Genomic DNA, 16,004 nt, shown 5'->3' with positions numbered 1-16,004 from the left:
GGGAAACATCAAACCTAACAGAGCAATGATCACTTTCACCTAGATGTTTCCCAATTTCCATCCTCTCAACAATTTCTATATTGGAAGTTAAATCTAAAATAGCATTGTTTCTAGTAGGTTCCTTGACCAACTGTTGAAGAAAACCATCTTGAATAGTTTCCAAAAACCTTTCTCTGTCATGGTTTGACTCTAGCATTTCCCTGAAATTAAAATCACCCATAATTATGATCTCATTAACATCTGAAATTTTAATCTCACTGTAAAGTTTCTCACTAATTTCATCAGTATCATCTGGTGGTCTCTGTAATAAATTCCCACCAAAAACCTTTTACTTTTATATACAATAATAAATAACAAATGGATTCAATCTCCTTGCTATTATCTTTGATATCCTCAACTTCAGTAGGATGTAACTTGCATTTTACATATAAAGCCACCCCACCCTCTTTTGTACTCTATCCCTATTAACTAATCTATAGCCCTGTATTTCAAAGAAATTTCTATCATCAAGATCATCTTCATTTAACCACGTTTCAGTTATTCCCATTACATCATAATCCTCCATTCCTACCAGTGCCCTAAAGTAATCTATTTTATTTCTTATACTTTTAGCATTACAATAGTAACAATTAAGCCTATTCTTAGAACTACTTATTCATTTCCTATGCTAAACTTTTCTCTACATCTTATTTTTATTACATTTAGTTTATCTTGGCCCTCACTACTGCCTGAATCATAATTGCACTTTTGCCATATCTTACCACATGGTGCATGCTGTCTAACCATCCTAAATATATTTGCTAATTTGCATACTCTGTTTCACTAAGTTAGCCAGTTCACATATCTTGTTCTTTATTTCTTTCATAAATTGTGTTAGATATGGTTAACTTGAATCAATGAAAGAGAACATTATTATTGGAACAAACCCACATATTTTGCTCTGGTGACTTGGGTCCTCAGTGTGTGCAAGTACAATTTTCCTTTGTCTGCAAGTTTAGCACTACATGAGGAATAAGGCCTGGTATTAATGTATGAAACCACTGCTATCACTCACATATGGCTTTCTACTACTCCTTTTATCTATCTATAAGCACATGCTGTAACCCTTATCATTTTCACATCAAGGGATAGGAATGTCAAATTTGACACCTAGTGCAAATACTACCAACCTGTATATTGTTGGGAGGGGGGGGGGATCAATATGAAAGATGGTTAACAACCCATAATTATCTGATATATACATCAAAATTCCAAGCCTAAAATACTTGGCCAACAAATAAGCTTAGTCAGTAAAGACGTTGATGAATGACTTATTACCTTTTCAAGAAATGTTTGACAAATCAATACAATTTTCAGGCAAGATCTGACTACCATAATCTAATTTAAAACAAACATGTTTCTTAACTCTATTGTTTTGCATAATGTACTTGAGCATACATGTTTTCATATTCTCACTTAACTACCTAACCAACAAACACTTCATTTTGCTACTCACTTGAGTAATGGAAGCTTGCTAGTGGTGAATAATATGCCATATCCAATCCAAACAATTAATTTGTACGTTCATATCATATTAGTGAGAGTGTTCCTTGCCATGTACATTTCTCAGTTATATGCAGAAATTATATTTTGTAATAATAATGTAGCATATCATTAGTGAAAATGGTTTGTTGACTGCCATCATTAAGATCTCCTGTATTTGTTTGATTATTTTATTTCACTTCAGAAATGCTACTTACCTCTCTGTGCAACTGAGTGCTATTACATTGAAGCACTGCTGAATAGATTTTTATGCATGTGCCAAGCCATAAATGAAACTCCCACCTTTATAAGTAATGTGTACTACACCAGTTTATGATGAAATCAGTATTATATTATAGCCTTTCACCAGTAGAAGGGTGAAGCATTCTCCATGCACACTAGTCCCCTTGAGCACCTTATTTATTACCATTTTCTCCTCAGCATTGTTTGTCTTTAGATGTGTATCTTTGTTTTTGAAATCACAAGACTTTTTTTTTCAGTAACTTGAATATTGTTTTCAGACGTTTAGATCTTCCCTTCTCTTTCTTTGTCTTCCACTCACCCTCAGTCTGCTCATTTTCTTTCTCAACTTTTTTTTGCTTGACTTGCAATCTGAGGGTCGTGGGTTTGAATCCCCGTCCCACCAAACATGCCCACCACTTTCAGCCTTGGGGGCATTATAAAGTTATGGTCAATCCCACTATTCGTTGGTAAAAGAGTAGCTCAAGGGTTGGCGGTGGGTGATAATGACTAGCTTCCTTCCCTCCAGTTTCACTGTTAAATTAGAGATGGCTAGTTCAGATAGCCCTCTGTAGTGTCCCAGTTAATTTGGGTTTTTTATTTCTGGAATTAGTTTAGTCAGAATGCTTTATTTTCTGGAGTTTATCTCCCTCAGTCTTACACCCTGCCATCAAGACAAGGTGGTTGGAAATGTTTCTTATTCTTTGGAAACTTGAGTTAAAGTAGCTCACCAGCAGTTATTTTTGCTTATATTGTTTTTCCATTTTCCTTTTTCCAGGGAGTCCCAGCAGGTTCTTTGTCTTTGGGAGCCTCTCCTGCTTCTTCTCCTCTCACTACATTTTAATATCCCTCTCTCATGGAAGGTTGACCATTATGAAGGGGACATTTCTGATACCAACCCTTGGCTCTGGTTTGATAGAAGCTTGGTTCTCCCACTTTATGCACCTATGGACCCCCCTTTGTAGAAGACTTTTAGATCACACAGGTATTTTCTCACAGGTTTTTCCTGTCTTCCAATAATCAACCCTTTTTTGCTTCTTCTCCAGTTGTCTCTTCACCCAACTCCCTAAAACTAATGCATCTTTGGTATCTGAATGAGGCTGTGTTTTCCCTCTGAGCTATGAATGCCATGGAGCAGGTCCTCAAACCCCCTTGTTTTCATTCCCAAGAAGTCTGAAAATGGATGACCTGTTATAGTTCTATTGTTCTTGAACCAATATCTTTTCATTCCTTGGTTTAAGATGGAAAGTTTTTTCATTTGAAATGGGTACTGTTTTGTGGATGACCAAAGTCAGTGTTTTGGATGCATTTCTCCACATTCTGATTTGTTCATCCAACTGTCACTTCTTCCAGTTCATTGACAATGGTTGTAATCTTCAAGTTGAGGCACCTCCTTTTGGATTGGCTATGGCCTTGAACATTTACAAACAGATTGTGAGGGCTTTTACACAGTAAGCCTCCATTTCCACTAATATATGGATGATTGAGTCCTTCTTGCTCCATCTAAATAAGCATCATAAGCTGTAATATCACTTCTCTTTCAGGCGTTATCTCATTTGGGTGGACTGGTCAAATTTTTCAAGTCCATCTTGGCGAGTCACATTTAATCAGATTCTTCACATTTCTATGTCTTTAGTGGCATGGTTGAATTGCCCACTGAAGGACTTTGTGTGGGCTGCTATGTGGACCTCTCCAAATACTTGTATCCCACATTATTTGCATGATCTGGCAGTATCTTCATCTGAAGGTTTTTGACTCACCCCCTGTAGCTATCTTAACTACTTCTGCTAGCTTATACATAGGGTGAGTATTTTCTTTGCTATGCTTGTCTCTTCATTACCTTTCAGGATCCTTTACTTCATTTTCACAGGATCCCACTCTTGGACAAGTGTTGTCCAGGTAGGTGTGCTTTTATCGAAGCAATTTGGCACTAGCAACCATAAATTAGGTGTTCCATAAGACCACCTTGAGGCTGACGGGGTGGTACTACTGTGCTATGTTCGACCACCACTCATGGACTATCATGAGTAAAGCATAAGGGGATCCTACCCATCCCTGTCAATCATTGGATTGAATAAATTGGGGTCATTTTGCTTTTACAAATTTAGGGAACTTGGTTCATCTATTGTACTGTTCGTCAGGGCTCCCCAAATTCTACTACTGGAGCTAATGATTCCTTACTACACCCAGTTTCCAGTTGCTGGGGTGGTGGACAGAGGCTTTTCCTCCAGAGTAGTAAAGTGAATTTCCTCTACTCTTGGAGAATAGGGCAGAGTTGGGGGCCCTCCTACCCTGGTCCCTGGATGTGTTTTCCCAGATGTCAGTAGGAGAGGCACCATCCTACTGATAATACTGGTTCAGATTTGACTCTCTACTATCCAGTTGGATCGAGCATGGCCCTTCTCTTTGATCAATATAGGGTCAATACATTGTTCATGGAAGACAGTCCAGTGTCTTCTCGTAACTCTGAATGCAGAGTGGGCCCATCCTGGGTCCTTGGTTGAGCACAGTTTGTTCCACATCCTTCCCATAATTATGGGGACAAGTGGAATTTTCCTTCCCCACACAGTTGGGGAGTGAAATTGACTGGATGAGTTCTGTTTCCTCAGGTTTAGTAAGGCATACAAGATCCTGTCATTCCACGCCTTGAGTGTTGCCTTTTGGACCTCTTTAGGTTGAGGAGAAGGTTTGTCCACTTTGGTGTTGCTTACTTTCTCATTGTGATTCTGGTGGCTCAGAACGCACCACTTTATGGCTACAGGTTGGGACCCACTTATAAGTGTATATATGCCATCCAATTGTCGTAACCATCAACATGGGATATAGGGACCATGGCCCTATAATTCCAACCCCGAGTAGAGGAACCTCGGCTATCAGATTGGGGCCTGGCCAGTAGTGATGATAAATAATGTAAAATTGCACCCACATTACATGAATTAAGTTCCAGGTGAAGAGCATACCTGTTCTTAATGTAGTGCTATTCCTCCACTAGGGTGCCAATCTTCTATTGATACCAATGATATATGCAGATGCTTTCTGTATAGATAATGCCCCACTGGTCCCTCCAACTTATCAGTGTGGGATTCTAGCTGTATTGTGAGAGGAAGCAAGAACTTTCTGGAAATTAACATTTTCTTAAATTTAAAATGTATTTCCAATAACAATTACCTTCTGTCACACTCTCCCACCCTTCCTTCCTACTAAGAGCTGGTGTTAGAGACTTTGGATTTAGTCAGTCTTGAAAAGTGATAACTTTATCTGAATGAGGTGCTTATATACAGTACCAGGATAGAGGGTGCATTGACATAGGTGGAGAGTGTCATGAGACAAATATTGCCAAGGGCACTTAAAAGACTGGAGCAAGTGATAAAAAATTAGACGAATGCTCAGATGGGCAAAGGAAGAAACCCTGGCAGTTGAGTAATTGCTAATGTGAGTGGAGGTAAGTATTACTGGAAATACATTTTCAATTTTAAAAAGTTAACGTATATTTAGACCATGTGTGTGTGTGTGTATAGTATATATATACATAAATTTTTTAAGTTGCTAAATAGCCTTTCAAACTCGTATATAATTTGATAAATTAGTTAAATGGGAGGATATGGACTTAAATAAAAGGTAGCCTACTGTTATTGAGGGTTTTATGATATATCTTTAAAAAAAGCATGTTAAAACAAATGCTCTAGGAAAAAATAGTACTGTTTTAATTAATTTTTTATTGTTTTATTTTTAGTAGCTTAAGTAATGTTTGCCAGTGATGGGAAATGTAAGAACATGTTCTCATCTGCTCTTCGTCATTAGACTATTACAGTGATTTAGTAGTTGCATCACTTCTGCACAGATAAAAAGTTTCTTAGTCAGAGACACCAAAAATGCATTTAGGTTGGTGTGTGTGTGTGCCCAGTCCAATGTGATCTTCTACATTGCCACTGTTTTGTCTGCCTTTAATGGCAGCCCTGATTTTTGATCTCTGATACAAGTTCTAAAATATAAAAATGTTGTGATACTTAATGATGTGAGACACTGGCACTTTGGGAGGTTGTTGGTAACTTTGATGACCTGAAAGCCTATTTTGTACTCAGTTGACATGGTGTCTTTAAAGAATTTGAAAGATGTTTGAAATAGTTTTGTAAATTATGACTAAAAGGTAAATTGCAACTTGTTTTATTCTGCCCTTCAGTATTAATGTTTATAAGATTTAAAGTGGTTGGTAAAATAGTTGTAAAATAATATATTTTTGTATGTTCTGAGAGTCCTTATTTTTGTTTTTTTTCAGAATGAGAAATTAATGGAACTTCTTACAAAATGCAAAGTAGTCCTACAACTTATGAAAAGTCGTACACATGCTTTGGTGAAAGAAAATAAGTCATTATTAAAGTTGGTGGAACTTAAAACAAAGGAATTGAAAGATTTTCAGGTTTGCTATTTGATCATAAATACATTTTAAAAATGCATACATTCAGTAATGAATCTGACCAACTGTATTTCAGTGGTAAATTTCATTCACTTTGGCATAGACTGTGTTGGAACATATAGGGGTATCTTAACATTTTAGGCTAAATTTTGTTTGTACAAGATACAGATTCAAAGACTGACATTAAAACTCATTCCAAAGAACAATTCTGGAAGTGTAACATACATAAACATTACATACCAGAAAGCAGGTAAATGTTAAAGATGCTTTATTAATAATCTACAAAAAAAATGAGAAAAATTTTTGAAGCAAGAATTCAAAGGTAGATAATGAAATTATAACAGATTGATAAGTTACCTGAGTAGATTTATTGATGTATAATAAATATTGAATTTAATAAAATGAATTGTAAATTTACATTAAAAATTCTAAATTCTGATATGGAGAAATTTACTTTAGGCTCCATTTTAAGTTACATTTGTAGATTTTCTGGTATTTGTGTATTATAGGACTACATGTCAGTATAGATAAACTGTGTAAAACAAATGACACAAACTCTAGTAATTAAACTAGACATTATTAAGACAATAATGAATCATTAAGAAGTTTTGATCAAAGGAAGTTAACTATATGCATATGGAAAATAACATATTTAAAAAACTAAATCTATATCACAAATTGACTTGGAAGATTTTGTCATAAATCCGTATAGCAGAAAACAAATCTATAAAAATTGAAATTCTTTGTATCATTAGTCTGGTGCCTTCACTAACTATTTTTAGATGTAATCCCAATAACATCTCATGAAATTGGGCCTACATTTACTAAACTGAAAGTTCCTCAAAGATTTCTATGGATAACAATGCAAAATTGTAGAAATTAATTGAAGAAAAATTCAGAATAATTTTAAACATTATCACTCATCATATTTAATGAAACTAAATAGAAATGTTAATACTCATAAGTCATTTGCTCCAGAGATCCCCAAAGGTTACCAATACATGACATTTCAATATTGCTGTACTGCACATGCAAGAACAAAAAACCAAGGAAAGTTACAAAACAAAAATATTAAACATATCATAAGTACACTAGTGCTATTTATCCACAAAATTATATCAAAGTTTTGTCACTTATTTTTTAAAGAAGCATGAAGAATTTCTCCAAGAATATATATACCATTATGAGTTTGCAGTATTAATTCTACCTTGGAGTGGTCAGTGTCAAGGTTATCTTAATTTGTTTTTTCAACTCTGCTTCATGGCCTTAAAGTTTGTGTAATTCAGTGGTCCTCTTTATGAATAATAAACTTCATATATTTTCTACTTAATTTAGTTTTTTAAATCTTGTTCTCAGATGTTAAAGGCTTCTGAACTCAGAGAAACTAGGCTTACCAATGAAATAGTAATATTATTATATCATAATATTTAATGTTAAATGTTTTGCATGGAAAACTGCTATGCTAAGCAAAAAATAAGTTTGTGTTTGTATCTATCATAATGTAGTATGGGGATCATGCTTATAGTGAGAAGCTTTATAAATAAGAATTATGAGGATAACTTATCCTCTTGGATAGATCAGTGGAAGAGCACTGGCCTTGTTAGTCAGGTGTCCTGAGCTCAAGACCCAAGTTCTAAAGTCACTTTGCTTATTGGCTTTTTTATGTAAAATATCTAATCTTAAAATAAATTTGTAAGTAAGACTTCTCCTTGTTACTCAGGAAGTTTTTAACCTAGTTTGTTTAGATCTAACAGAAATAGGAAAATTTAAAATAATCTTTATGTACGAGAAGTTTGGGTTTAATGTACTAATATATATTTTGCTAAACTTGCAAGAATTCATTTTCAGGAAAACTAGAAACATAGGGAACTATGAATAAAACTTCTGTAATGTTTGAAGGTACTTTAAAATGGTATGAATGGAGGCGTGATTGAACAGGATCAAAAAGTGGGAAAGTAGTTTTAAGTACAGGTTGTTATTGGTGCAAGTAAGTATATGTGAGTTTTGTTTTTTAGTTTTTTTATGGAAATGTTATGTTTCCTTTAATGCAATTGTTATAGAGCAGTAACTTCATGTTTATGACAAAAACAATTTTGAGTAATATTTTGAAAAATATTGAAGTGGCTGAAACTTGATGTGGGCACACTAAACTATTCATAGGAAAATGAATGTTAAATATCAAACAGTTGTCAAGGTTTTTCATTGAAAGTACCATTGAAGGATTATTAATGAGTTATAATAATCTTAGGTTTAATTTTAAGTTTCTAATTGACTGATTTAAGTCAGTAGAAACAGATCATTGCAAGCTTATGAATCATCGAAGAACCTGAAATGGTAAATTAAAAAATAGTCACAGGAATGAGCAACATAAACTAAAGTAGAAATTGAAATGCCTAGAAATGTTTTATATGGGCATGTTACAAGATGATATTCAAAATGTTATTGCACACAAAATAGTTCTAGGCATTAACAACTTGCTAACCATTTTTAAAGGCTGAACCATATGTGGATTTTCCCTAGGTAACTTGGACTTCAAGTGTATTGTTAAATCACAGCTTTATATTCTTGGCATGAGCAGTGCGAGATTTAAAGATAATCTGTATATGACGTTTTTAATCAGCCATGGCAAAGATCAGTTAGTTGAATAAATGTGGTAAAACATCAAGAAGTCAAGGGATGATGTTTCTGTCACCCGAATAAATAAATATTTTGACAACCATACAAAAAAAACTTCTTTAATTAAGCTTTCATATTACTTAGAATGAAAATCCGTAAAAAATGGGTTTTTACCACATTCACATATGCAATCCAAAATTTTTTTTCATTGGAGCTAGCTTTGAACCAGAAATGTTTTTTCTGTCAATGAAGAAGTTACAATTAATGACAGAGAAAACCATTTCTGGTGGCAAAAGACAAAAGAATCCCTTCAAAAAAAGAACAGCCCAGTGTGGTCCTGGAAAATGGCTTAATAGAGACCTTGATTTAGATACCCAATTTTGAACATCATTTTTCATTTATTTTAGTTGTGTAGTACAAAGAATTGCAGAATAGCAGTATATAACAAAATATAATTTAAATTACTACACTACTATGTTATAGGTAATTGACATCTATTATGTATTATAACTTATTATTTTCTGAGATCCACCTCAATATACATTTGAAATTATTTAACATTGCTGTGACAGTTGTAATAATTGTATCCTTTCAACAACATCAAACATGTCTCAACTTTTTATTTTAAACTTTTTAATTACAAGTGTGCATTTTGGTTGTTCCTTAACCTTGATGATGACTCATGAAGTAGGTTAACAGCTAGCTTCAATAAAAACAAAAAATTGGATTAAATATTTGAATATGGTGAAAACCTTTTCTTAAGAATTTTCATTATAATTCAGTATTTCTCTTCAAGATGTTAAATTACTATAATTGTAAACAAAAATGATTGTGAAAAAGAGCATGAATTATATAAAGAGCCAGGCATAGACAAAAATGAGTCTAGTTGGTTTGATTTCTCTTCCTTCTCAAACAGGTTTTACATAATTTGTTTTGCACATAAAGATATTGGCAGAAATGAAAGTGTTGTTTGAAGAAAATCTCAGCTACCATTATTCTAGTCCCAAATGGTTCAGTGGTAAATTTGAAAGTTTATAATGCTAAACATCAGATTTTGTTTCCTATAGTGGAGAGAGTGCAAATAGCCCATTGTGTTTAACAACAAACAAACAAACCCATTATTTTGTCCAATGAAAATGGCATAGCAACATATCTTGACAAAGTGGAAGAAAGACTCGTGTAATAATGAGATCTTGAGTATTGAAGTTGAAAAGATCCAGTTGAAGTTTGGCTTTGCTGAGTGTATAATAGCCATGCTGAATTGTCAGAAAATGTCAATCATTTTAGCTTAGCATGCTTGAAGGTGCAGGGGATGATTTTGCAACAGTCTTTTTTTTTGTTGTTGTTGTTGTAAATAAAAGATTAGCATTCACCATGACCAGAACCAATTTTTCTCAGGAAGATGAAGAAAATGTTAGAGTAGTGATGAAGAAAAACATTTTTCAAGAGACTTTGAACAATTTTCTTTGGAATGTATTGCAGATAAATTTATATGAGGTACTTTCAGTGTAGTTATTCTGTGATTAAAGATAGCATGGGAGTAGATTCTACCTCAGAAGAATCCAGCAAAGAGTATCAGAGACAAACAAAAAACAGCTATAGCTAGTCACGTGAAGAGAAAAGAAGGAAACAGGTAATACAGAAATTGATCTAATTCTTTGTATCCTGCTGTTGAAGATATTTATTTTTTACAGTCAAAATAATTTTTCCTGGGAACTGCATAATATAACACAAGGTTTTCAAATATTACAGAAAATGGTAATTTTTAAAATAGATTAATAGTATTAGTAAAAACACAGATTACACTAGTTTTGCTTGTTAGTTCTTATTCACCCCAGAATTGGAAGAGAAGAAAGATGAGCAAAAAGTTTATTTTTGTTTACTGTATATGTTAATATTATAGATCTTCCCTATCATTTAAAAATAATAGCTTCATGTTTACTGTATATGTTAATATTATAGATCTTTCCTACCATTTAAGAATAATAGTTTCATGTTTACTGCATATGTTAATATTATAGATTTTCTCTATCATTTAAAAATAATAGCTTCAAAAGAATTCAGAGAAAATTCTAATTTCTATAATCTCCAAAATTGCACTTACCTGTTTTTTACATCATTTTCATTTCTTCTACATTTATATTGAGTATTGTTTTTAAAGTGTTATCATGACTTAATTTCATATTCTATATTTTATTATCACCCCCTGACACACACAAACACAGCATATTTATCAACACACCAAATTAAAAAGCTAATGGTCGAGAGAGAATCAGTCATTCTCTTAATGGCAAGTTATATTTTTTTTATATATATTATGGATCTAAGCAAGGTGAACATGTATACCAATTTAAGTTAGACTTAATCAATATTTTTTATTTTGTAAAGCCTGATTTCATATATATATATATATCATAGATCAATAATTGTCAGGAGTTCATCTACTTCTTCAATCCAGTTTGTCTAGTACATTTCAGTTTTGTTTTTTATTGTGTCAATATTTAAAATATAGCTCTTGTTTAGTAATTTGAAATTTTTATGAGCAGTCAAGCAAAAATACATGCACTTGGAAGTAGAATGATTAATTCACTTATTTCTACCTAACATAAAATGTTATTTTTAACATAATTTTAAAAATGTTAATAAACACTGACTTTTCATGTTTCTAAATTAAAACTACTTAATTCCTCTAGTTTAAGTATACTTTATGATGCATAATTTGATAGAATACAATGTATTGGTTTATGTTTCCTCCAAAAGAAAAACAACTTGACTTCACTAAAAAAAAATTCAATCCAGGTGAAGCATGAAAGTACATATTTTAAGGATTAAGAACTAATTTTTTTTTTTAAGACACTTGACTTAGAACAAAGAATCATTAAGATATGTTAAATATTATCAAATAAATAGGGAAAATTTATTGATTTAAACTTTTTTAGTTTCAAAAGTTTTTATATTCAGCTGTGACATTTTATTTTGTTTCTTGCACACTGATATTTTGGTTTAGAAAATAGTTTAGGAAGAAAGTGCTTAAGGGAACAAAGTGATTATTAAAATGTGATAAAAAATCAGTTGTTTAAGGATTAACATAATTAACTTATATTAGATTTTATAAAAATTATCTGAAAATCTTCCAAGTTGACTAAATAGTTAATAAATTGAAACATTAAGAAAATATTTTAAATTTCATATTTTTATTTTGATCATGATGTTTTATTTTATAGCATATTCATTATCTTTTAGATAATTTATTTTTCTGTTTTGACAGCCAATTCATGAGAAAAGGCACCATATATTTGTGTAAATTTTAAAATATGATTAATTATGTATTTATATATATTTTCCCACTCAAAAATATTATTGTGGTAATTGGTCTTTTTGTCAGTATATTATTGTATTTTAGTAAAAAAGTGTATTAAGAGCTTGAGGAATAGACTCAAGGCATGAACAAGAAAATATGAGCAATATGGAAACCTAGGTATGCTATCAGGTCCTTAGATTTTACATTAGGGAGAAATAGATGGATTTAGCTAGTATAATTCACATTTCAAACTTTGAAGAAGCAGTTAATCTTGCACTGTGATGAGCTAGGTGTCCAAATGTGATGTTCAGTATGGTTTGCAAAATATTGGACTTTATAAAAAGGAAATCAAAGCATAGTAATAAAAGAACACAATGTCATGGGTAGCAGTTAGTGAAATGAAACAAAATGGCAAAAGTCTTGATATTAAAAAACTAGTTTGGACATTTTAGAATCATATACAAATATCTGAACACCACTAAAAGTAATGTAACATCAAATAAACAACATATGAAGATAAAAAAGAAGGTGCTTATATTATGCCATGCCAATCCTTTGAGAAAGGTTATATAGGTGGAGCCAGAAGAAATATTTACATCAGACATTAAATATGAAAACAAGCGGTGGCATTTCTATTCATATGAGAGATTCTGGCCATCAAATTGATTAGAAATTAACAATAATTTTATACAGAATTGATAACTAGATAATAAGAATAATAATCCTGAATAATTTCAACACCTAGCAAGGTCACCTTGAGCTAAATGGCTTTTTGACTTCCTGAGCCTTTACGTAAATTTGAAGTTTTGAGGCTATGTAGGCATTGTTAAACAGTTTCTCTGCCAGGAAACAACATGAAGCTGAAGAAGACTTATGAATGTATTGAAACTAGTTTCATAATATCAAGATATGTGCAAATTTGGTTCATTTACTGTGGGTTTTTCCTAAATCATAGCAGTTTTTTTTTATCATGGTGTGATTGTTAAGTCTCACAAACTTTAACTCACATATAAGAAGGATACCAACTCATGAGCACAAACTCCCATCAGTTTGTGAGATAATGACCTATGTGACCCAAATGTTTGCTAAGCAGATGTAGAAGTAAATATCTCTGAAAAGTTTTAAGTATATAACTGCATAGTAAAATGAGGATTTTATGAACAGTGCATGGCTGGATAGGGAAGTGATATAATAAGTAATGAAACTGGGACTAGTAATATAGCAACAAACTTGGGAGTTTGCACTGATAGCATGCTGTTGCCAAGTGAAACTTTTGCTGGTTGTAACATTGCCTTTTTATAATACCAAGAGTTAGACATAGAGGTGTCCAAGGTATACAAGAATTCTCTAGTATACAATTTCATACAGCTGTTGGGAAACTTTGCATTTTAGAGACAGTAATTTGATTGAGAGTACACCCACCTGACACTAATGATTGTTTTTCAGTAGACCAGCAAATTTGACCAAATGTTTCATTGCTTCATAGTGTGTGTGTAAGATAACCTTCCTAGTGTGAAGGTTAGATGTGTATTTAATTTATTTATTTTATTGTACAAGTTTCTGTATTATGGGACTCCGGTTATAATTATGCTCTCCATAAACATATAATGTTCATTTATTTGCTTAAAATAGTATGAATATTCATGATTTGAACTCAAACAATATTTAATGTCTTATTATTTTCAAATGTACTCTATTTCTATTTAGCACCTTCTGGTTGTGGATATTACTCTTAAACAAAAGTGATAACTACCTTAGCAGAGGTTCCATGTTTGAAGTGTACTATATCCATGACCAAAATGCATATTAAATATTTTCTTAATGCATTATTCATATCCTATGCTGATCTAGATTTAACATAAGTATTGTACACTGAAATGAAATAATATAATATGTCAATTTTCCCAAACCAATAAAACATGTAAAATAGGTGGTGGTGGTTTTTGTCAGTTGGCTGTTAAGCTAATATAACTCATAAATGACCACATGATGACCCAAAGTAGTTTGGAATATTTAGACTTACTTTCAAAAGTCTTGTATGTTTTGGCTGAAACATTTTATTAGCTCTTCCTATGCCTTTAAAAAGTATATCATACAGTGTTTTAAAAAATTTCATATCCAGTTTATTGTTATTTAGCTATAGATTTATTAACTTCATCACTTTTGAGGAAAAATCTAAAGGCAGACATATACAAAAATTTGCATTCTTAAAATATATATATATATATACTTATGTTAATTGTTGAAATTTTTATGCTCATGGATTGTTGTAGAAACTAAAGTGAATACTTAAAGTATTGAAATTGTTCTGTCAAATATTTTAGCGTTTTTTGTAAAGTTGATATTTTTTTTCATGCAAGTCATATTGATATGAACTTTGGTTCACTTTTATTTTTTCATGTTTTGTTATCAGAGTGCATGTCTGGAGGAAAGTACCAAGTATCAAAATGTGAGATATTTAGGACTGGAGAACTCAGGTAAATATTTTTCGGAATTACTGTCAAAAGCCAAAATTTTAATAACTAAAGAATTTTTCAAAATCAAATGCATTGGCTGGAGTCATCTATTACAATATCTTTGAATGGAAAAGAATTTTTTAATTATCTCATAATTATTTTCAAGAAGTTGCAGGTAAATTAAAAGACTGTGTTTGAGCATTATTCAGAAATGATTTGGTTATAAAGCCTTTTTGGTTCAGTTCGTGCCAAGAGACGTGGTCACTTAAGAATCTCCAGAAAAAATTTTAAAGTAACTTCTTTAGGTTCATTAATGAAATTTTAAATACAAATAATAAGAATTTTTTCTGGCAATTAAATCAAAGGATGACTATATATAATATTGGGTCACATTGTAAAACAAGATAAACTTGTTAAATAGCTTTACATTTGAATAATCTGTATGATGTGTATTAATATTCATTAGGAAAATGCACAGATTCCAGTAATGGAAAAACAAACACAAATTTCCCATACCAGTTCGATGAGGGAACCTGTTGTCAAGTGTGCAAAAACCCATTAGGAATTCCAGGAAAATGCACAATTGTATCTTCATGAACCAAAGAAATATTTTGAGCATGAAAACTACTTCCTCATGAGTGATTACAATTGAACTGTGAAACATGCTAAGTTAATGAGAACATGTACATTCATCCTATCATCAACAGAAAAATTCTCCATTTAGAGAAAGATGGAAGGCTGTATAGTTCCTTAGAAAAAAGTATAATCTTGTGAATCGTGAAAAATAAAGTTTTACGAGTAAACAAATGAATGAAATTGGATGAATGAAATTAATGTCCTAGCTCAAGAAAATAACTGATCGGGAAGAAGCAGGAAAACAGTATTATAAAAATTAGTGGAGGCAAATGTATGGCTTCAAAAGAACATAAAAATCTAAAGATAATATTGAAAGTATATAGTTAAGATTAAAATTTGTTGAGAAAATATATAGACTATTAATCAAGAATCTAGTAAATGGCACTGTAATATAGACTAAAAATCAAATCCCAGAAAAGCTCTTGCAAAAATCAAGCAGAATTTAAAAATCCACCCATGTCATAATCATCAGATACAAGCCTTCCTTTATTATTTCTCAAGGGCCCTACTCCATCCTAACATTTTGTTTACCCTTAATATAGTTAAAGAAATTCTTATTGTTAATTTTAACATTTTCAGACAACTTATTTTGATACATCATTTTTGATGTCCTAATTTCCTGTTCGACCAACTTTCTTGATCTTCTAAATCTTTTATTATACCAGTCAATTTAAATGTCTTAAATTTATGTAGCTTTTCTTTAATTTTATCTCTTATACCCTTTGTGAGCCAACCTGGTTTTTACTTGCAGCCACCCTTTTTTTTCTGTAAGGAATAATGTTTATCTTGAATATTTAAAAATTCATATATTTAAAAATTT

The 16,004-nt window shown here is 31.9% G+C and overlaps 1 protein-coding gene across 5 annotated transcripts in view; it reads left to right on the top strand.

Annotated features, from left to right (window-relative positions):
- The window catches only part of LOC106457049, a 28,319-nt gene extending 12,611 nt beyond the window's left edge, over window positions 1-15,708 (top strand). For 4 of the 5 annotated variants that reach the window (XM_022382858.1, XM_022382856.1, XM_022382855.1 and 1 more), the window contains exons 3-5: window positions 6,038-6,178; window positions 14,506-14,569; window positions 15,015-15,708. In XM_022382858.1, coding sequence (XP_022238566.1) covers window positions 6,038-6,178; window positions 14,506-14,569; window positions 15,015-15,145 — 336 coding nt within the window. In that variant the 3' untranslated portion in view covers window positions 15,146-15,708. The remainder of the gene's footprint in view (window positions 1-6,037; window positions 6,179-14,505; window positions 14,570-15,014) is intronic. The other variant, XM_022382860.1, reaches the window with a different exon arrangement.
- The last annotated feature ends 296 nt before the right edge of the window (window positions 15,709-16,004 follow it).

Source organism: Limulus polyphemus, unplaced genomic scaffold (genome assembly GCF_000517525.1).
Source record: "Limulus polyphemus unplaced genomic scaffold, Limulus_polyphemus-2.1.2 Scaffold286, whole genome shotgun sequence".
Lineage (NCBI taxonomy): Eukaryota > Metazoa > Arthropoda > Merostomata > Xiphosura > Limulidae > Limulus > Limulus polyphemus.
Note: the sequence above shows the minus strand (reverse complement) of the source record. Positions and strands in the feature narration are given on the sequence as shown.